Here is a 22724-nt window from a genome sequence, read left to right on the forward strand (position 1 = left end):
TTGAATTAAAATTCAATCTTTTATTTGTTTTTACTTCACATACCTTGTTATATACAGCCGTTTTCATTTGAAATATTCGTTCATTTGTTAAATGAGCAAACAGATGTTTGCTCATTAAATGATAGATCAATGAATTCTTGCTCATTTGATAAATGTTCAAAGAATTTCTTGCTCATTTGATAAATGAATAAAGAAATGTTTGCTCATTTCACAAATAAGCAACTATTTTTGCTCATTTAAGAAATGAGCTTTTACCTTTTTTGATTATTTTCCAAGTGAACAAGGAATTACTTGCTCATTTGATGATTGAGAAAAGATATGTTTGCTCATTTGACCCAAGGAGAGCTAATTTTGGATTGGGAGATGAAACAAGAGTGCAATTGTTCCAAGTTCATATAATAGCTAATTTGCTCACTTGCCAAATGAGCAAATAATTATTTGCTCATTTGACAAAATGAGTAGTTAACTATTTGCTCATTTGATTAATGAGCAAGGAATTATTGCTCATTCGAGAAATGAACAAATATTTAGTCACTCATTTGAATATGGTCTATTTTCAATTCAACAATATTGCAAAGCATTAAACTATGATTAGTACAAAATTAATAATATATTATTAAATATAAAAATTCAACAAAATCTTATATGTATATAAAAGTACCATTACACTTTTTTTGGACAATTTCTAATATCATGATGACTCAATTTACCACAACCTCTACATAATCTCTTCTTTTTTTGGTTTTTCTCTACAGCCTTTTCTTTTTCTCCCTTAAGCCTTTTTGTACTTCTACCTCTTGTTTCAACATTTGACACATCAATCTCAGTCGCTTTCTTTTTTGAAGTCTCTTCATTTGATACATGAACTCCAGTCCCTTTATTCTTTGAAACTTTTGGAGGTTAGACAATTATTTCAGTTGGCACACTAGCTCCAATCAATAGCTCAATATCTTGCTCTTTGTTTTTTGCACTTCCAGCTGTTGTTTCATTATTTCTTGCAATCCTCTTTGCTTCCAAATCCTTTCTTATTCCTTGAAGATTTATCACAAGGTCTTGAATATCTTCATCTTTGCCTTCTGCCAAACTTACACAAGTGTGTATCTCTGACCATAAATCATTTAACAATTTTTTCTTGTCTATTATATTAGCACATTGCTCCTACAGGTTTCCTCCCAAGTCAAAAATTGGTTTCTTTAATGCCATAGTAGTCCACCTGTGTAGCATATACTGCTCGGGAATGGTTTCAAACCTTTTTGCTTTTCAAACCCAAATCATATGTCTACATGGAATTCCTTGCCTATAAAATAGCTTGCAAGAACATGTGGTGTCATAGTTATTTGGATTAAACACAACATCAAATGTTCTAGCCCGATTTCCTTCACTTACTGTTGCAACTTCCAATTCATTTTCTTTCTTCAATTCATCAACACCACAAGAAAAACAAGCAATTTCAACCTCGTATTGAAAATCATAAAAGACAGAGTTAGTATATAAATGTGAGGCATGCTTTTCTATCCCTAGTGGTGTTTTGCACTCAGGATATTTGTGCTTTGAATCATTATCATTCTGACCTTGAGTGTGTCTCTGGGCATCAATTGCAGCTTCATATCTCAAGTAAAACTCAACAAGTGACACATGAGGATTGATAAAGGAGCAGAAAAAGTTATTTTCACTTTCGGATCTTGATGTTGTACGCATTATTCCTCCAAGGAACACATCTCTGAAATACGCCGGAATCCACTTATCTCTTATCTTGTACATATAACCTAACCATTCATGTTGTTCCAAGTGGTATTCAATCATCACCTTGTTCCACCTTTCTTCAAACTCAGCAGGTTCAATTTCAAGGTGCCAAACGCAAGCACATAATTTTTTTTAGGAAACCAGTTTCTTCTTGCATGATTGATTTCTCCACCTTATCTGGTAACTTTTTCATTATGTGCCACATACATAACCGATGTTCAGTCTTCTTAAACACACTTCTAATAGCAATTTTCATTGCTGGATCCTGATCTGTGATCATACAATTAGGTTCATTCCCACCCATTGCCTTGAGGAATGATCTGAACAGCCATTCAAATGACACGATATCTTCCTTTGCTATGAAACCAGCAGCAAAATTAATGCAATTCTTATGATGGTCAACGCCTGTAAATGGAGTAAACACCATGTTGTACCTGTTTACACATACAAAATAAAGTTTAAATGAGCAAATAATTTAATACTCATTTGAAAAATTATCAAATAATCGATTGCTCATTTGTCAAATGAGCTAATAACTCAGTGCTTATTTGTGAAATAAGCAAACAATTCTTTGCTCTTTTGTCAAATGTGCAAATAATTGAATGTTCATTTGTCATATAAGCAAATAACTCAATGCTCATTTGTGAAATGAGCAAACAATTCAATGCTCATTTGTCAAATGAGCAAATAATTTAATGCTCATTTGTCAAATGAACATGCAATTCAATGCCCATATACATACTCTTATCAAAGAATATTAGACTTATGGGGATATTCAATTTTCACATAGAAGTAATGAGCAATTAAACTAATTTTATTTAAAACAAAGTCATTAATTTCAGCCAGAGCTAGTAATAACACATAAATGAATTACCTATTGGTTTGGTATGTGGTATCAAAGGATACCATATCACCAAATAGAGCATAACTCTTTTTACAAAGGGGGTCTGCCCACAATGCTCTACAAAGGCAATAATCTTCATCCATCTCAAAATCAAAGAAAAAAGCGTTCCACATCAGCTTTTTGTTGGTAAAGTTATCCACGAACATTTGAGCATCGCTTCCTTGAATGTATGCTTTTAAATCTCTATGAAATTTTTTGAAATCTTCCTTAGATGCACCAATGTTTTCATATCCTCCAACAATTTCCTTCATCATTCGAAAAGTTGTAACGGGACCAATATTCACCTATTTAAAGAACAAAACAGTTTGTCACATGAGCAAATAATTCAATGCTCATTTTTAAAATGAGCAAACAATTCAATGCTCATTTGTCAAATGTGAAAAAAATTATTTTCCCATTTGTCAAATGAGCAAACAGCTTTTATTAGAACATACAGAGAATTCATGAAACATAAGAGAATTTGAAACATAAGAGAATTCATGAAACAATTCAATGCTCATTTGGCAAATGAGCAAAAAATTATTTGCTCATTTGTCAAATGAGAAAACAACTTTTATTAGAACATACATAGAATTCATGAAACATAAGAGAATTTGAAAGTGTTACCTTAGAATTATTCACAATTATTTTTTTGTGTAAAATGTTCATTTTCCTTCCTTCTTTTTGGAATAGATTGCAGCTAGGTGTATAAAGTGCATGAGTATGTCCCTCATGAAATTTTGTCACTATGAATGTGTTATCATCACAATGCTTTAGGACAATATGTGCCTTGCACCCAACACGAGTAACGAGTCTCTTCCTTTTGATTGAAGATTTTTCTTCATTGTTTTCCCCTTCCTTGTAATTTAAATCTTTTTCTACAGTAGTCTTTCTTTTTTCTTTGTATCCTTCCTTATTGCACAAGATATACTGATATTTTAATTCTTTGCTTCTTCTTTGTCTTTTAGTTGTAGACTTCCTTGTATTGAAACCAGAAGCAAATGCATAGCCTTTATAAAATTCAAGGCCCTCTTCAAGATTATTAAACTTCATCCCTATAGCTGGTTTCAACTCATTGGGGCATATTGGATGCCATTCTTTTGTTCCTCCAGGAGTGATCAAAGGTGCTACTTTAGGAGAAACTACTATTGTAGGAGTAGTTGGCACATTTGTGATGGTACTTGATTGACTCTCAACTTGTTCGTTGTTGCTCATCATTTGTGAATATGCACCTCCTTAAACACACTTAAACACACACATGCACTCTTAATAATTAGAACTGAAATCAGATTCTTAAACAAACTTACACACACACAGACATAGATACACACTTACACACACACACACACACACACACACACACACATACACACACACACACACTCAATAATTTCATAATCTATAATTATAACTGAAATCAGTTTCTGAAATCACAATTGCAAGCAGAAAGAGGAGGGGGCAGGGGGGGATAGGTTTGGTCATTTGTCAAATGAACATGCAATTCAATGCCCACATATATAAACTCTTACACTCAATCACACTCACACTCACACACAGACACACTGTTACACTCACTCACACACACACATACACTCTCACACACGCACACACATACATACACAATTCTGTATACTTAGTGTTTTTACAAGCTAATATTTGCAAAACTTATAGATCCTTGAATTAATTATGAATGTCATTATTATTTGCTCATTTTAATTGTAGTTACCTCATTTTAAATGTTCTATTATACATATTTAGGTTTGCTCATTTTAATTTATTTGCTCATTTTGAATTTGATTGAAAATAAGAACATAATAACAGCAAAGTTCAATTTGCTCATTTTTATATGACTTTGCTCATTCCATATCCACTTTGCTCATTTCATATCCACTTTGTTCTATTATACATATTTAGGTTTGCTCATTTTAATTTATTTGCTCATTTTGAATTTGATTGAAAATAAGAACATAAATAATTGATTCAATCACTATAAAGTTTAATCTGATATTATTAAAATCTCTATCAAACCTAAATAATTGATTCAATTCAATCAAATAATTGATGCAATTAAACATTCAATTCGATTAATGTAATTCGAAAATTAACATGCAATTCCAAATTTTTCAGAGATGTAAAATCAAAATATATTGAATATTCAGATTAACATGCAATTCAAAATTAAAATTACAAACAAACCTTAATGGTGGTGAAATTGCGACCGTTGAAAATTGCAGAAAGAAACCGCTGAAATTTGCCGAAAGAAGAGCATACTCAGTGAATCGCCATCGATAAGTAAATTGCCATTGATGAGCTTTGATTTGCAGACAGAATAGAGGGGAGAGATAAATTAGATGCTGAAAGTTAGTTGTAGGCAGACTTATAATCTCAGCAGTTGGATTTCATCTAATCTAGCGGCTGAGATTTGTTCTCACATAAGGTGTGGATTCTCACATAAAGGGTGGTTCTCACCGGATCCCGGCCCTATATATATATATATATATATATATATATATAACTCTTCAAAATAAATTCTATCAAAAACAAAAAAAACAAAACAAAAAAGCTAGACAAAATGAGTTTTATTAAATTCTGACATTATTACAAGATTAACAAATTTCAGATGAAATAGTTCATACTCCGTGCTAAGTAAGTTAACACTCAATACACACAAACAACAAAAAAATTGTGCAAGTATAAGCTCCATCGTCAAAATAAGTTAAATATAAATGATACCACTTACTAATTAGTTCACTTTAAAAGTTGAATTTGAAAAACCATTTTTGGATATCAAAGACTTTGATGCAAGTAAAAGAAACCATAAAGGGCCTCATAAGCATAGTATTGTATTATTATGTGTGTATAATCAAATCATTTGGGTCAACAATAAGGATTCAATTGACTTGATTACATTACAAATCAGATGTCATATATTAATTTGTTTGACCACAGTTTCAATTTTTTTTATATTCATCAATTATAAATTATTTTTATAACTAATTCTAATCTTACATACAATATAATGCAACATAACATAAATCACAAGAAAGATACCTATTAACGGTACACTTATGAGAGCTTAAAGAAGAAGAAAAAAGAAAAGAAAAAAAAAACCGAGTAATATCCAGGTCAAACTACAAGCTGCCTTCAAGGAGTAGAAAGAAAACAAGTCAAAAGCTAAATCCCATCAATTTATCATGTGAAAGAAATTTGTATTGAAAGAATGGTTAGAAAAATTCTCTATAATCATCTAAACTTATGTACACAAGATCAACATGAGCTATAGCCAGGAATACATACACACGACGAAATTAAAAGGCGACAACTACAAAGAATACAACAAAGAGGAAGCTAAGAGAAAGATACAACAAAAATCCAACAAAATATAAAGAACATAAGCAACAACCTCTGGGAGCTAAATCCTACTTCGTATTACATAGCATCCAAATATTAATTTCCAGAATATTGAGACTTTTTTAAGGTTCTCAAGCCATACGCATCATCAACCACAACACTAGTTTTCATGGATAAATTTCCAACTAGAACGTAAAAACTGAAAAGACAGCTAACATCTAAACGGTAAAAGGGCGGTGTGATGCTTTGCAGGATCCGGACACCATGCATACGACTTCAACTCCAAAACCTCAAGGTAATGTTCATCTCCAAATAGTCTCCCAGTCCAGCTTCAGTCTCTGAGTCAAGGTTGCCTTCAACAACTACAAACAAATAGATCTTATCAGATAATATTTACAATAAGAAAAGGAAAAAAAAAACAGATTCTAAGACTGAACAGACATAAACCAAGCATTAATATTACTTATGGTATATTACTTCAAACATTCCCATGAGTAAAGTTAAAAGTAAAAAACCAGATTAGCCAATATATTCTGCAAGCATGTCTCCTGAATCCTGCTTTAGGCAGGGCAATAAGCATGACCTTCAAGGACTCGTTAAAAACGCCACAGAACAACCTATTAGAGCAAACGTTTCTACAAGAATTATATAACAGTAGCATTGTATAGCAGACTTTAGATCAAATTTGTATGGAAGGGACTAATATATTCACCATTTTGTCAAGGACCTTTTATGTCGAAAGTTGTCTAAAAAGACCTTATAAGTATGTTTTGTTGTTTATAAAGACCTTGACATCGGAATTCGGCGTTTAACTTTGATTTCCCGGCATTGACCCCCACATGCATGTCACGTGACATTAAAAAAATTACCCTCTCCCTTTTTTTCCCTTTTTCCCTCCAACCCTAGCCTTCAAAACACTAGCAAAGTCAAACACCGGATTCCAATGTTAAGGGGAAAAAAGTGAGAGGGTATTTTTATTAATGCCATGTGACATGCACGTGGGGGGGGGGGGTCAATGTCGGAAAATCAAAGTCAAAACGCCGAATTCTAATGTCAAGGTCCTTCCAAACAACAAAAATCTTCAGAATATAAGGTCCTTTCTGACAAAATAGTGAACATATAAGTCCCTTCTAGACAAATTTTCCAATTTTCAAAAATCTTTGAAGTCTATCATGGTTTGTATATCATAGGTTGATAGTAAGAGGCTTGTACGTTATTACCACAACAAAGTTGAGAGTTTTTACTATGCTTGGTATGTTCACATTAACATTGAGAACAAAATGAGATACATGAACATGACCAAGTTCAGGATCCTACTATCTTTTGCTACAAGTATATTATAAGACCTAGTCCTTACACGAGCCTTTCCCAAAGACTTGATCACATTATAGCACAAACCTCATAACTTGCTACCTCTAGCAATGGCTATGCCTATCGCACCTATCAAGTCTAGGAATCACCAAGGAACAGTTCGATAAAGCAGCAGGCACGAAATTTTGTAAATTAATAGAAGAGAAAATTCCAAGATTCATATTAATTCATCAGGAAAAATAAAAAAAATAAAAAAATAAAATAAAAAAAAAACTCCCAACATTCAAAACTTAAAGGAGATGATAAAAGATCCACAGGTATCATTCATGAGATTAGCAACTTCTACAGACAAATAAATCTCCAAACTAAATGAATAGAAAATAATAATTAAATGTTATATAACAAAAAGTTTCATTCAGTAGCTTCCAGTCCAGTGTAAGTTGTAACAACAAACTAAAGACCAACTTAATTATGATGTAAAGAACCTACAATCAACAAAATCTTCATATTTATTCAAAAATCAAGTACATCAAATAAAGTCTAGATCATGCAGATAGACCTGTAACACCAACTGAAAGAGTATACCATGAAACCCAGGCCAGAACATATATTACATAATGGGCGAAGAAATTAAATGAGTACTGTATAGTTTGCAGTGCAATAGGTAAAATTTCACTATTTACACCAAAATAAGATAACCTGTAGGAGCTTATAAGAAGCCAATTACAATTCAAAACGAAGAGCAGATCAGCATGAATTCAAAAAGACACATATAACACCAATCAACACAAATGCACGCGCACGTAAATCGTACACACACAAACAATATTTGGTCCTGTCTTATAAAACAATATTGGAGTAACCTAAAGCTTTTTCATAGATGGCCCTTAATCACATATCTAAAAATTAAAATAAGGATTTCTCAATGCTATACTGTTAATAAATAACAAAGGTTTATAAATTCTATACTTGAATGAAGCAGCAGCACGTAATAAAGGTCATTTATAAAGTTAACAGAAATGAAACAAAGATGGCTAGGTGGATAAAATGGCATGAGAGAAATAAGAGATGGTAAATTACTTACCTCCTACATGAGAGTAGAAAAGCACACCCCAGAAACATAAGGAACATGAGTGACTTAAGAAATGAATCATAACTTGTGACCCAAAAAAGGTAGAAGCTAAGAAGCACAGTGAACCCCCAGTCATCCAGCCTCAAAAGCAAGCATAGTAGTAAATATCAGCTATTCAGAAGTTATCCTCCTCCTCTTCCCATAGTCAGCATCTCTAGATCTTGGACGCTCTTCTTCTTGGGACACACGGGACTTACTATGAGTCCTCGATGGCCGCCTCTCCCATTCTTCATCATAATCTGCTTCACGGTCCCTGTACCTATGATGATCAGCATATCTATCTCTGTCTTCTCTGTAGCGATCCCTGTCCCTTTCTCGCTCACGATCTCGATCACGAGAACGCTCACGATCACGGTCGCGTGAGCGTTCACGATCACGGTCCCTCTCACGGTCACGAGTTTCTCTGTCATCACGATGTCTTCTATCCGGCCATTCATGATCGTGTGCTGCCTCTTTCTCCCTAGGTATATCCCTGTCATATCCAGGCTCCCTATCTTCCCGATACTTCCTATCAGAAGACCCTGAAAAGTCTCTATCAGGAACCTTTTCTTTAACAGGATTCTGCCAACCAGTCCGGTCGTGACTTGCCTCTCCATATTGATGGTCAGACACAGCTTCTTCCCCATAGCTAGACTCAGCAGCTCTCCCAGCATGCTCATCACCAGCCCATGCACCCATATTGGGATCAGACCACATACCCATATTAGGACCATCAACACCAGCATTAGGCATCATTCCCATCCCATTCATGGGCATGCCTCTTCCAAAGAATGCAGGATTCACGTGTGGAGCTACTCCAGGCAGGCCAACATTACCCACAGGTGGGAAATTTGACATTAATCCTTGAAATGGAGGTTGAGGTCCACCCGGGAATCCACCATAATTGCCCATTCTCCCCATAGGCCCTCCAAAACCAGGATCAAAACCTTGACCCATCATGGCTTGAGGATGCATCATCGGAGGAGATGGCCCCATACCTTGACCAAACCCATTGCCACCATTCCCCATAATACCTCTTCCAGCCATCCCACCAGCAGGCCTGTTTCTTATAGGTCCAACTGGGCCCCTACCACCCATGCCTTGAGGATTGCCTCTCCCCCAACTGCCTCTCATAAAATTCCTGTTTTGATCCCCACCTTGGTAATTGCCACCAGTTGATATGTTGTTCCCAGTTGGCTTATTTCCACCCTCAGCAGGGCCTCTCCTAGGTTGTGAAAGTGTTTGTGGTGTCGTCTGTTGATTTCTATTAACCTGTGCCTCACCCATCCTCTTGACAGTAAATGGAGAAGCAAATGCAACGACACATGGCCTGCCATTGAAAACATGTCCATTCATTCCCTCCTTACAAGCTAAAGCAGCAGCAGCATCATAGAACTCAACCTGGCAATATCCCTTCGACTTCCCACTAGCCTTTTCATCAAAGAACTTAACTTCTTTAACATTCCCATACTTGACAAGCTCAGTTTCAAGTTCTGCATCCGTAGTCCACCAATGCAAATCTCCAACAAAAAGAACATTCCCACCACCCCCTCCACCACCAGCACCACCCATACCAGCACCCATTGGCGTAACTTGCACAGCAGAACTTCCTGTTCCACTCATGTTCCCAGCAGTCCCATTCACAACCCCACCTCCACCACCCTGTCTAACAATTCCCTCATTTCCTACACTCATACCATGTGGTTGCTGGGGTTGACTAATCCCTTGAGGTGGCATACTATTAACTGCTTGCTCATCTACATCACCTACTTTACTTGAATGCGGCCCTAACTCAACCCTCAGTCCACCTCCATAACCACGTCCTGCACCAGACACCCCAGCTCCTGAACCAGAACCCATACCACCATTAGGCTGTACAGGGCCTTTAACATCATTCCCTCTTAAACCCTGATTCTGAAACCCATCTACTCTACCCACATCACCCTCAAACTTTCTCTCTCCCTCACCCTGCCCAACACCCGGTATCGACAACCCATCATCCTCAGACAAAAAGGGGGGTGGAGGATGCTGAGATTGAGACTGAGGAGGTTCAAGCCTACTACTTTCACCATCATTCCTAAACCCTACTTCCTCGTTTTTCCGCAAAGATTGCAAAAACCCTTCTCCTACATTAACATCATTATAAAGATCTTCGTAATCATCATCTTCCTCACCAAAACCCTCATCAGTAACCGCAGAAATCGCTTCATTACGGTGGAATTGCTCCACCTGATCTCCTCCCCCTCCTCCTACTCCTTCAGCATCATCCATCTCTCCCCCTTCTTCTCTAAACCTCTCAAATTGTTAAAATTAGGGTTAGCTTAGTGACTTCTAGCTAATTAACGGCAAAATTAAGCAAATTTAGTGCAAAAATACAGCGAATGTTGCACACAATTTCAAACAAATTGAATCCATAAACAGAAACAACAATAAAAATTGAAATTCTACGGATTTGACTTACCAGAAAGGAAAGAAATTGCAGACGACGAGTGTTGGATTGGAGGGAAAAGGGAGAGAAATGAAAGGGAAAAACGAAGAGAGAGAAAGTTTGGAAACCCTAATCTGGAAGATTGTGTGTGATTTGAAAAGAAAAGGAATAACTTAATTTTAAAAATAAAAATAAAGGGATTTTCGAGAGAGAGAGGGGTGAAAATTCTGATCCGTATTCCATTGTGTCATCAGACTCATCACTAAATAAGTTAATGGTAATTTTACGAGCAAGTCCGGGTTTATCTCCTTCCTCGGTCACTTTTTTTTAATTAGTTAAAAAAATAGTTTAAAAATCAAGTGATAAATATCGTAAATAAACGATAATAAAAAGTCAAGATGGTATTTTTAAAAGAAAATTATTAACTAAGGGCCTGTTCATATTTACTTATTTTCAATTCAGTTCAGTTTAGTTCAGCTCTTAATTTCCCTTTCTCATAAAATATTCATTTCAGCTTAGTTCAGTTCAGTTCAGTTCAGCTCAATTCAGTAAATATGAACAGACCCTAATAAGGGTTCGTTAGGCATTGTTGTGGTTTTCAGTTTTTTTTTTTTTTGTATTTTAAAAGTGTATAGTATATGTTATATAATTAATTAAAAAAAATAGTCAAACTTATTAAAATCATGCTAATTTAGAAAACTGACAACATAAAAGTGAAAACACATTTTTCTTGTTTCCTGTTTTTTGTTTTAAAAAAAAAAACTGAAAACTGAAAATAAAAAATAATGCCAAACAAGCCCTAAGGCCACATCAAAAGAAAAGTTGTTGATTTTTCAAGTAGATGAACTTGGAATTTCTTGTAATTATGTTCTTCATGTTTCACCATCACAATTAATATTTGGAATTCAATGCATGAATTTGAAATTGGGAATTACTTATTGATGTAAAAAAATTATTTATGTGCACCGAAATAAGTGATTGTCTTATAGTTATTTAAATCCACCCTCACCTTATTTTTTAACTCTACTTTTTTAGGGTATATCTTAATTGAATTGAACCAAATGGAGTAATATCGTGTTCATGTGGTGTGCTTATTTGGGTGAGTTTATATTGGGTGAGCCTAAGTTTTCGCAAATTAGAGAATGGTCACTCAAAATTTACAAGTACCTTAATACATGTGTCTTCTAGTTATTATTATTTTTTTTAATTATTTTCTATAGATCAATGGTAGCACATCATAAAGGTGGTCCCACGGTGGATCTCATTTCCTCCTAAAAAAATTACATCATTTAGTGTTTTATTCTTGTTAATAGTTAATAGAAAATTTTCGATATTAATATCTTTGATAGGGTTAAAATGTTAAATTAATAAAAATTTGATATTTGAAAAGTATAATTCAAGACAAATTTAATAAGATCACACACAATTATATATATTTTTTCTTATATATAAAGAGCAAAAGATAGTCAAAGAGCGATGTGTGACTAGTGAAAATTCAAATTGTGCTATTAAAAAACGGAGGAAGTATTTCGTTAACAGCTTACTTATTATGTAGTATTATTGTAATTTAGGTTATCAATTAAGTTTTACAAGTTTGAATTTGAATCCATAGACCATTTCCCGTTAGATAAATTAATGAAGATATAGGTTTATTAAGTTCTATGTCTGCTTATTTAACTTGATATCATATCCGTAAGGGTGATAATATTTCAGCTCATTTGGCGGCTAGACTACTACCTCGAAATGGGGTGAAACATGTATTTCTAAGCTCTTTCCCACATGAATACATGACATTAGTGCCTTGGCGGAACTTACTTTATTGGAATAAAATCCAACCCCGATTTTTCCAAATAAAAAGTCGTGTCACTTTCTTCTGTTTTTAAGATACTTTGTAAAAGACAACTTATCAATTGTAGCCTTGTAAATTTGAGTTTTTTTTTTTTTAAAGTAAACTATTTATACCTTATAATATACATATGTTTTTTTTTTCTCTTCAGTTTGACAATTTCCATACATACCCAAATGAATATTTTTGAATATCTTTTATATAATATATATTTTGTAATGTTATTGTCAAAAATATTTAACAACTTTAACCTAATTTTGGACTTTAACACCAAAAATACCGGTTATTAGAGTCCTCAAGGACGCACATTATTAAAGGTTTAGCAAATCTCTGTAAATTTAGTTTCTTTATCTACTTATTAAGTTTTTACAATTACAAGTACATGATTCATCGTTTTATTTGTACCATGAAACATCGAATTGTTAAATTGATTCAGGTCATCGGGTGGTGTTCGTATTGGTTTTTCTTTTCTACTCCATAATACGGAGTAAAAAAATACACCGTATTTATGGTGTACATTTTAGTTCCTCTTCAAATAAAATACAGTATTAGTCTCCACAAATTTCTCTCCCGATTCAGCAACGATCTCCTCCGGCTAAGAAAATCGGCAGGTAGAGCTTCTTCTTTCTTGTTTCATAAATTTTGCCCTTTTATCTGTTATAATCAACTATTATGCATTTTAAACTTTGTTATATTTCCCTAATGATTTTGAGTTTAATATAATTCTAGTATCAATGCAAGTGAAATTATTTTTGGGGGTGTGTAAAAATTTAAAGAAGAGTCATTTTTATTTGATTGGATTGATTAAATTTTGTGGGTATGAGAAAAACTCCATAAAATCAAGAATAGGAAACAAGGGTTTTAGATATGTGGTTGTGTAAGGGAAAGATGGAGTTTTTAGAGTATGCACATCAGGTGTTCGATGAAATTCCGCAGAACAAAATGAACGTTGATTAACAAAATTGGAATCTTGGAATATAAGTTCTGTTTTTCTTAGTAATGGTTGTTAATTACTCTATCAAATAAGCAAATTTAAGGTACACAGTAGTGATTTGGAGGCTAGTTTGTTAGCAAATGATTCATTAGCAGACCCCAGGTAGTGAATTGCATTTGAGTATTGCTTGGTAAGCTCTAGGCAGTGATTAGATGAATATGTCATTTGATTAATTTGATTACGCAAGCTAGATTTGCTGATGGGGTGCTGTGTAATGCTTGATCAGGTACTTTGTTGTCATTTGAGTAAGCTAATACTGTAAAGGCTACTATTTCTAGTAAAAATCTGGAAAGGGAAATTTCCGACGAGAATATTTCAAGCAATTAGCTAGGTTTGAAAGAAGCAATTGTTTGATGGCGTTGAGACGTGCTCTTGGGTGGTCTGATGGTGAGCTCATGCGATCAGATGCGAAGCCTTGCTCAAGATTAATGAGACAAACAGCTGGGATTTTTACAGTTGGTGGAGCATTGGGTTTTTGGGTCTTGTGTAGAATGCACTATGGTATGTGTGTGTTTTTTTGTTTTTTTTTTTATTGATCTTAATCTGCTTCATTACAAGTTTGCACTACTCTTTACTACATGGTGTATACTGTTTCATACCAGTTTACACATTCGCATCCCTGTCTTCCTTTTTTATTGTATTTGTCATACCTCCATTAATCAAAGATAAAAACTTGTGAGGAACTACCTGTTATATAGGTCTTTTGAATTATATGTAGTAAACAAAGCTTGAGAAATTTATGGTGCCTCTGCTACTGAACTTTTGTACGTGGCGATAGCTATAATACTCAAAATTATACAAGATCCCTCATAGTTTTGGTACCTATTTGTACTACAAATTTCTATGTAACCCTGTTTATGGTAGTTTGATTTCAATTGATTTAGCTCCTCTCCCTTCACCCACCTGGTTGGAGAAGTCATTCCTTACGTAAGGTTTGAAGTTCCTCTCCAAATCCTTTGGGCACTCATTTCTACCTCTAGTAAGCTATGTAGGGCTCATGGAGACATGGACTCTCACCCTCCCTTTACCCCAAACCTCACCAAGAAGCCCTTTGGACAAATAGGGGTGCTTTATTTCCCCTTTTTTGTAAGCAAATCAATGTACAAGACCAGGAAGTATATCTAGACAGTTGGGGGAATGTCTTAACTTGCAAAAGTTATTCATTACTTTTAAAAGTTTGAACAAGAACACTGCGTGGATGAGAATAAAATAGGAAAATCCAAAACATATGCATACCATGTATCAATGTATGATTTCTCAGTTTCTCCCTATATATCCTTGTTGGGGGAATCACCTCTAAGGTCATTTGGTTGTAAGCAGATATATTTTGTCAATCTTATCACTTAAACTTTCCAATGTGCCGCTTGTGATTTTCACTTGAATTAGTTCCCAACCTTTGAAGAATTATAGCAGCTGACATGCTCATAATATCTTTGCATCATTCTAATGTACCAATGAACATAGAGTAAGTGAACTAAATTCTTAGTGTATTCTAAAGTTTGAGGCCTTTAGCTGAGAAAGTTTCTATATGCAGGATTATAAATTTCATCGGATGATCAAACTGATGATCTTGATCTATCTTTGCTTACTTTCAATCTGTCATTACCCTCATTGGTCATTACCCTATCTGCCCCCAGACTTTTTATTATAGCTATTTTGATAATGGCTATTAGCTTCAGCATACTGTTTAATCTTTAGGACTGAAAAGGATTATTGCAGTTAACGTAATATGAATAAAACAGATGGAGCTCAAAGTTTATGTTTATGTCTTCCTTTAGGAAATTGGAACTTCTTGCCCTATCAATTGATGAAGACTAGAAAGTGTGGCCATGCCATTACCACAGCATAATTAGCTGCTATTAATTTATAATGTACCTAGTCAGTTTCATATATTATTTTATCCCTTGTGTTAGAGATTCCTTCATGTATACTTGTGGCCATGAATGAAGTGATCAGTCTGATAGCAGTTGTGCAGATGGGTTAATGTCTACATCTCTTTTATTGAGAATTCGAGGTGTGGTTTTGTCAAGTCAGTCCCAATATTAACTAAAAGGAATATAACACTGAGAATACAATTATATGCTCCATCATTAAGCAGTCAAAGAGAGTACTGGAGTGAACCAGTTGGGATTATATTCAAAAGAGTGAGGTTTGAAGTATACCGGGCTGCATGAGGATGGCTCACGCTGTAGATTCATGCTTTTAGTGCTCCTCTATTTTACTCTGTCTCTCTGTTTCACATTAAGTATCTGTGTCAGATGCTCAACTCTTGAACATAGGTGTTAGAGTATTAGACACTTCAATTTGGATCAATAGTAACCAAATTTCATAAATTGGCCATGTCCGACCCTGCACATACTGCACTTCTTACCAAATCTAAGTAACATAGGTGCTTGTACTGAATTGCTTTGATGATGATAATATTTTATAACCTATGCAATTGTAATGATCTTTTCTGCATTAGTTCGTAGATGTAGTACTAGTACTATTCCTCCATTTAGTTTGTCACAGAATTTTCACTGGGCAAAAACTTTGACTCTGAGCTTGCTGAAGATTATCCTGGTGTTAGATTATTCTTATGAGCGAGATAACATTAGGCACATCAACTGCTAAATCCAAATTTCACTGGAAGGTGCCAAATAATCAGGTTGTATCTTTAGAGCTTGCTATGGGAATATTAGTTATACTCGTATTAAGATGATTTATTTAAGAGCTTACGTTTACCTTAGTCTTGTGTTATTTTTGTCCTCAAGTTTTATCACTGGTGATTTTGTCATTCACCAAGTGTTAGATACATCAACAGATGTAGCTAAATTATACTACGCAATTGACATGAATAATTCAAAGTTTCAATCGTCTTAATATATTCCACCTGTAGATAATCTAGACAGTCACAAAGTCCTATTTTTTGGGTGTATCCCGACTCTCTTCTCAAGATAGTCTAGAAGTGTTTGTATTTTCTACTGTATATACTAGTACAACATACAAAATTAGACCCAGCAAAAATTAGAAATATTATTTTTAGACGATTATGATTATGTCCCTTTAAAACGTGTGATTATTTAGCTTATAATACAAAAGTGCAATTAAATTAAAAAGATTCTTAAGTGCGGCACTTTTGTTGTTTTCATTTATTTTCATTCATTCTTGTGGTTTTCTGTCTGGCAGGATCAAGAGTAACAATTCCCAGAAGTCTCAGATGGGCAGCTTGTGGAGCTGTATCCGTTAGCTCAACAACAGCTCTTCTGGTCCGCCTTTTGAGTCCTGAATGTGAACCCCAGAACATAGTTGCTTATGACAATAAAAGCTGAGTTGCCTTTTAAAATCAATGTAAGATGTATGTTATCCCTTGTATGGGACAGTCATGTAACAAACTTCTAACATGTAGTCACTCAATGTGAGAAGTGGTCTTTTGATTGATTTATTACGAGTGCTCGCCAAATTGTTATTCTTGGATTTAGTTTGATATAGGGTTTTTCGGTTTTTCCCAAACCAATACCTCTTTCACGGTTTTGCCTAAAATTAGTTGTAAAATTAGTTGTCACATTATCGTTATTTATGATTAGAGTTTCTTCCTTACCATCAACTTAATAGATGCCCTTGCTTTTTTTTTTTGGGTGAGGGCTAGAATTTGTTATATACACCCGGGATCATTTGTTCATTCAATTAACAAATGAGCAAATAATATTTTTACTTATTTGTTGATTGAATGAGCAAATGATCCCAAGTGTACGGTACACATAGGTATACATAATAGGCTCTCGGAGGGGTGTTCCTAATTTCATATGCGATCCATCTACTAAATAACCAATCGATTGTTTTAGGTTGTTCATTTGCGCAGAAAGGGCAAATACAAACAGGTTTGCATAATCAAAATGGGTAAAATTAAAAGTGACTTCCTCTCTAATAATAGCGCACCTACACAAAAACACATCATTATTGCAGCGAACAAACTTCCACAGTTCTATGTTTGCTTCAAAACAAGCTTTAAACCAGAAACCAACATTGCAAACCTTTATAGGTTGTTAATTTTTGTTGTTTTGATTGAATTAAGGAGGCGTTTGGTTAGTGTATCTTTTGGATTGAAAACGGATTCGATTAAACCGATACCATTACCGTGTGTTTGGTTTGAAGGCATGATAACAATTACCACTACCTAAGGGTAATGGTTACCCCTCATTTGTTACCTCTCAAAAACTTGGGGTAACAAATACCCTTACCCCCCTCTTAACAAATACCCTTTTCATGGTTAAACCAAACAAATGAAAAAGTAATAGCTAAATGATTCCTTTTCCCCCTCTTATTTATTTCCTTTCCACTCCATTTCCATTTTCCGAACCAAACACCCCCTAAGTTTTGTTAGATTCCATAAGTAATGATAGGCTAAGCAAAAAAAGCAAAATTTTCAATAAAATGATGCATTAAGATTTAAGGCTGTGGAGTAAAAGATTTTAAACAAATTCGTTCATTTGTGAAAATGAGTAATTGATATGAAATAATACATTGTAAGACAAGCACATTTGCACAAATGTTTTTGTTACTAGTTACTATTTATTCAAGCTTGATTGGCACACTGCAAATATTTTTATGTACACATTACCTGAGATTGAAGAAAAAAAAAAAAAACACCCTTTTGCAGATGACTTAGAGCGAGGTGACCAAATGGACAGGTTGGGTCGGGCTTTTATATAAAAATATCGTGCTCAAACCCGCTAAAAAGGTGCGGGCTTTTGCGGGATTTGAATTAAAAATGCATATTTTTACTTGCCCAAACCCGCACTTTTTTCGGGCGGGTTGGACTAGGTCGACGGGCTAGGCCATAGATGATCAACTCTAAGATGACTTCCTTTTTTTTTTTTTTTTTTTGAAGAACTTCACATTTTGCAAGTTATGTGAAAATAGAAATTTTAAACGAATACAAGAATAAGAGGGTGAGGAGTGGGGGGCAAAATCCTAATCTCCTAAATAATCTCGAACATAAACAAGGGTTTAGTTGATTCTTGTCATTCTTCTACTTCGATGACCCATTCCACTTGCTCCATAACACGGGTTTATTCGTTTTGTAATCTATAACATTAATCCCTTGATCTGTTACAATCCAATTGCAATCTTTATAATCACAATGGTGATAAAAATCACTTCTCATAGTAAAAACATCACTTTTCATGTAGCCATATTTGTTAGACCAAACATTGCACCAATAAAGGGTAGTGTTAAAGATATTTGGTTTAAATTTCCATGAAAATGCTTGATGAACATTTAGTATGTGAAAACCCAAATCATCATTCTTTGATTTGCAATTAATTCTGATAGGTTGATTGCCAGGCAATTCATTCTTTATTGAGACGTGAAGATCCGCAAATATGACTACATATTGATTTAATATGACTATTGCAAATAAAACTATTCCCCAAGAAAATTTATACATAATGTTTGCCTAAATAATGGAATATTGGTTAGCTAGTTTGAGTGTATTATAGAAAATGGTTTATTTGAAGGTTTTTATAAGGCATATCACTTCTAAATTTTGTACGGTGAAAATATGTGTGTTATTACCTCCTAAATTTACTCTTTGATTTCTCATGGAATTTGGATATCCATTATAATGTATATTATTTAAGTATATTACTAAAAAAAGGAATGATTTTCTTCATACAAATCATAGTAAAAGAGAAAATAGATTGTTGGTAAAAATAGGTTTTTTATTTGAACAAATAACTTATACTTTGTATATGACACTTGTCCATGGCTAACTTATAAAAATAAATAACCTATCTATACAACTAAAGTAATCACCAAAGAGACACTTGACATAATTTTGTGAAAAAATTTTCCCTCCAAAAGTGCTATTTACTTATATTATTTCCTTACAAAAATTCTATTTAAAAAATTAAAATTCTTTTAATAAATTTTATTTATATATATAATATGCAACACATAAGGATTTAAAAGATAGACATTAAAAAATTCAAATTTGAAATAAAATAAAATTGTTACATAAGTCATTTAATTTCAATCAACTATTTGTTAATAAATCTTACTTTATGAATCCGTGCATTGCACGGGACCAAAAACTACGGAGTAGTAAATAATAAAAACTTATAATAGTTTTTTTTTTCAAAATTTCCTACAATATTAATTTTGTTGATTTTCGTCATAATATATACTTCCTGCTTTTTTAAATACTTGCAACAAATCCCTAAAATGGAAATGTCAATACTTGCAACACACTATAAATGCAAGGCCGACCCTTAGGGTGTGCGGCATGCGCAACCGCACAGGGCCCAAAATCGCTTGGGCCTCAAGTTTACAATTATATACAAAATTGTTGTACAAATTTCTAGTGTTATTGTTATGGCTTAGTGGTAAGTATGGTGATACTAAGTTTTGTAGATACGTGGTTCGAGCCTTGCTTATGTACTTTTTTTTTAAATTCCATTCCTATATTTTGAAAGATTGTAACAATATTTATATTTTTATCCCCAATAATAATGGTTCCTTTGCTCAATTTCATTTTTAGAAAATATTACCATTCTCTCTCGTCTTTACAATACCCCGTAAATACTTTTATAACTTATTTTTATTTTTGCTTTTCAACATATTTTGATCTCTTCAATATTATTACAAAAATTACATATATTTCTTTATTCTAAACCTCTTCAACAAATAAATCATAGCGGAGCATTTAATAAAAAAAATGCAATATTATTATACGTTACTTAAAAAAAAGAGGGGAGGGGGGCCAAATGTATCTCAATTGCACAGGGCCTCCATAATAGTTGGAACGGCCCTGTATAAATGGATAGTTTTTTGGGAAAAAGTTGTACTATTTTTCTTATTTAAAGCATATGACCCACTGTACTCTAAAAAACCTCTCACCTCATTTTAAAGTGTATTACATCATGTGAACCCTACTTCTCTTAAATAGCGTAAAAAAATGTGTGTTATATCTATTAAAAAACGGAGGAAGTATATCTTTATTAGTAGTTGTTTGATTTCTTGTAAATTATTTTGATTAAATTAGGTTTCATTGAATTCTATAAATAATGATCGGCTAGGTAATTTTTTTTTATAAGATGGTACATAATTTAACCAAAACATACTTCCTCTGTTCTTTTTTACTTGACCTATTTCTTTTATCACGCTTGCCAATGAAAAACTTTAACGATTAATAATTCATAAGTAAAAATTATAAAAGTTATATATTATGATAGTTTTCTTGAGACGAATTCAAAAATATCCAACATGAACATGTTTTTCCTTACAAATTATTCACAAAAGACGGTCAAAGGAGGAGTGGTGAATAGTATAAAAGTCAAAGCAGGTCAAGTAAAAAAGAACGGACGAAGTATATGTTTGTTTGAAAAAAATAAACAATCGTCTGTACATATGGTAAGGTGCACAAAGTCGTTTTTATAATACGAAGTAGTTGAGAAAATGAACAATCGGTTGTACATGGTAAGGTGTACAAAGTCGTTTTTTATTATACGGAGTAGTTGAGAAAATGAACAATCGGTTGTATATTGTAATGTGCACAAAGTTGGTTTTATTATAATTGAGAAAATGAGCAATCAATTATAAGTGTAAGGTGCACAAAGTTTAGTTGTAAGGCCAAAAACTCAAAGTTAGTAACATGGATATTGTGAAAGTCCATAGAGTGCGAGGTAGCTCAAATGGTTAGCGCTTTCCTTCCGATTTCATGTGATCCTCTGTTTTACTTTTTACGTAGGATAGAGAAAAGTATTTAGACACATTAGTTTTAATGTTTTGGTATATACATAATACTATGAAGTATAATTTAATGTGGATCATGTGGTTGCCTAGATAGATAAAGTGAAAATTTTCTTTATATAACGTGTAAAGAATAAAGAAAAAGTGGGAAGATAAAAAAGAACATATCGTAACATAAAGTCGAAAGATAGATAGATAAAAAAAAGAAAAAAAAAGAAGAAGAAGAAAGTATGTTTTTAAAATATCAAAATTTATTATTTGTGCATTAGCATTTAGCAAGCAAGAAATTCCAAATAAAGCGCTTAACAAGAATGGAAGAAGTATAACTCATCAACTACAGTCAAGTTTTCTTGCTTCGAGATCTTTAACCAAAAAACAACAATGTATAACAAAACTGAGCAGGTTAGATGTACTCAGTATGCGATACTTTTACAAGAAGTACAATATTAAGATTATTGAAGGGAAAAAATAATTAAAAAAAAAAAAGAAGTTGTAACGTCTGACATAGCTAGAAGTAATCTTGTTTATCACAAATTCACAACCATAGTGATGGAATGATTTGAATTAAAAAGAAGAATATTGTTTACCAAAAATTGCCAAGTTACATATGTTTTGTTGCAAGATTATTATTGTTGCATAGCCTATTGAGGGGATGGACTAGGTGATCCTTGTTGCTTCTCATCATTCCACTTGTGACAAAGCACAGGGTTGCCAATTTTAACATCAATAACATTAATGCCTTGATCTGTTATACTCCAAGTGCAATCTTTATAATTACAATAATGATAAAATTGTTCTTTCTCTGAGAAAACTTTACTAGATACATAACCATATCTTGACCAAATATTGCACCAATATAAGGTTGATTCAAAAATATTTGGAGTGAATTTCCAAGTAAATGTTTCCTTGTTTTGAAGTATGCTATCCCCTAAATCATCATCCTTTGATTTGCATTGATATCTCAAAGGGAGATTATCAGGCAAATCATTCTTTATTGTAACATGAGTATACCAACTATTTGGCCATCCTAAGATGACTTTGTATTGGTTTGAAATGACTATTGCTAACATGATCATTACCCAAGAAAATCTTTCCATTTTTTTTTTTTGTTTTGAGAATTTTGTTTAGCAAGCTCTTAATAATCTTTATAAGTTAATTAAAATGATTTAGTAAGGGGTATATGTTACTTGTTCATATATATCATTGATTAAGTTTATTTTGTATGGTGAAATATTGTGTAATTTCCTACTTTCACTCTTTGATTGCCCTTGGAATTTGGAATAGTCACTACCTTTGACATGCATTTCTAAAAATAATGAAGGGTAT

General features: G+C 33.5%; 4 protein-coding genes across 5 annotated transcripts; 1 reads left to right on the forward strand and 3 right to left on the reverse strand.

The window, feature by feature from the left end:
• Positions 1 to 900: 900 nt before the first annotated feature.
• On the reverse strand, positions 901 to 3881 carry LOC110706792 (protein FAR1-RELATED SEQUENCE 5-like). The gene is made up of 5 exons (XM_021884743.1): positions 3254 to 3881; positions 2618 to 2931; positions 1885 to 2177; positions 1572 to 1766; positions 901 to 1103 (listed from the first exon to the last, which is right to left on the reverse strand). The coding sequence occupies exons 1-5, from the start codon at positions 3842 to 3844 to the stop codon at positions 901 to 903; spliced, it is 1596 nt and encodes a 531-aa protein (XP_021740435.1). The 5' UTR covers positions 3845 to 3881.
• Positions 3882 to 5955: 2074 nt separating this feature from the next.
• Positions 5956 to 11042, reverse strand: LOC110706997 (cleavage and polyadenylation specificity factor subunit CG7185-like). Of its 2 annotated transcripts, none has more exons than XM_021885013.1 (3): positions 10861 to 11042; positions 8373 to 10686; positions 5956 to 6339 (listed from the first exon to the last, which is right to left on the reverse strand). In XM_021885013.1, the coding sequence occupies exon 2, from the start codon at positions 10668 to 10670 to the stop codon at positions 8532 to 8534; it is 2139 nt and encodes a 712-aa protein (XP_021740705.1). In that variant the 5' UTR covers positions 10671 to 10686; positions 10861 to 11042; the 3' UTR covers positions 5956 to 6339; positions 8373 to 8531. The 2 variants fall into 2 exon arrangements, with proteins under 2 accessions (XP_021740705.1, XP_021740706.1); XM_021885014.1 differs by having other exon boundaries at positions 8373 to 10694.
• Positions 11043 to 13095: 2053 nt separating this feature from the next.
• Positions 13096 to 17133, forward strand: LOC110706998. Its single transcript, XM_021885015.1, has 3 exons — positions 13096 to 13284; positions 13894 to 14168; positions 16836 to 17133. Exons 2-3 carry the CDS (start codon positions 14021 to 14023, stop codon positions 16976 to 16978), a joined length of 291 nt encoding a protein of 96 aa, XP_021740707.1. The 5' UTR covers positions 13096 to 13284; positions 13894 to 14020; the 3' UTR covers positions 16979 to 17133.
• A 4906-nt stretch (positions 17134 to 22039) lies between these two features.
• LOC110706793 (S-protein homolog 74-like) lies at positions 22040 to 22495 on the reverse strand. The gene has a single exon (XM_021884744.1). The coding sequence runs from the start codon at positions 22493 to 22495 to the stop codon at positions 22040 to 22042; it is 456 nt and encodes a 151-aa protein (XP_021740436.1).
• Positions 22496 to 22724: the final 229 nt, after the last annotated feature.

The sequence above is a fragment of the Chenopodium quinoa genome, unplaced genomic scaffold (assembly GCF_001683475.1).
Source record: "Chenopodium quinoa cultivar QQ74 unplaced genomic scaffold, ASM168347v1, whole genome shotgun sequence".
Classification (NCBI taxonomy): Eukaryota; Viridiplantae; Streptophyta; class Magnoliopsida; order Caryophyllales; family Amaranthaceae; genus Chenopodium; species Chenopodium quinoa.

Excerpts from the sequence above, each read along its gene's own strand:
- LOC110706998 (XM_021885015.1), top strand. The coding sequence starts at position 14,021 with ATGGCGTTGAGACGTGCTCTTGGGTGGTCTGATGGTGAGCTCATGCGA. Across the intron at positions 14,169-16,835 it reads CTTGTGTAGAATGCACTATG|GATCAAGAGTAACAATTCCC; the intron begins GTATGTGTGTGT and ends TCTGTCTGGCAG.
- LOC110706793 (XM_021884744.1), bottom strand. The coding sequence starts at position 22,495 with ATGGAAAGATTTTCTTGGGTAATGATCATGTTAGCAATAGTCATTTCA.
- LOC110706792 (XM_021884743.1), bottom strand. The coding sequence starts at position 3,844 with ATGATGAGCAACAACGAACAAGTTGAGAGTCAATCAAGTACCATCACA. Across the intron at positions 2,178-2,617 it reads ACCACATACCAAACCAATAG|GTACAACATGGTGTTTACTC; the intron begins GTAATTCATTTA and ends ATGTGTAAACAG. Across the intron at positions 1,104-1,571 it reads TGCCCAGAGACACACTCAAG|AGATACACACTTGTGTAAGT; the intron begins GTCAGAATGATA and ends ATTTATGGTCAG.
- LOC110706997 (XM_021885013.1), bottom strand. The coding sequence starts at position 10,670 with ATGGATGATGCTGAAGGAGTAGGAGGAGGGGGAGGAGATCAGGTGGAG.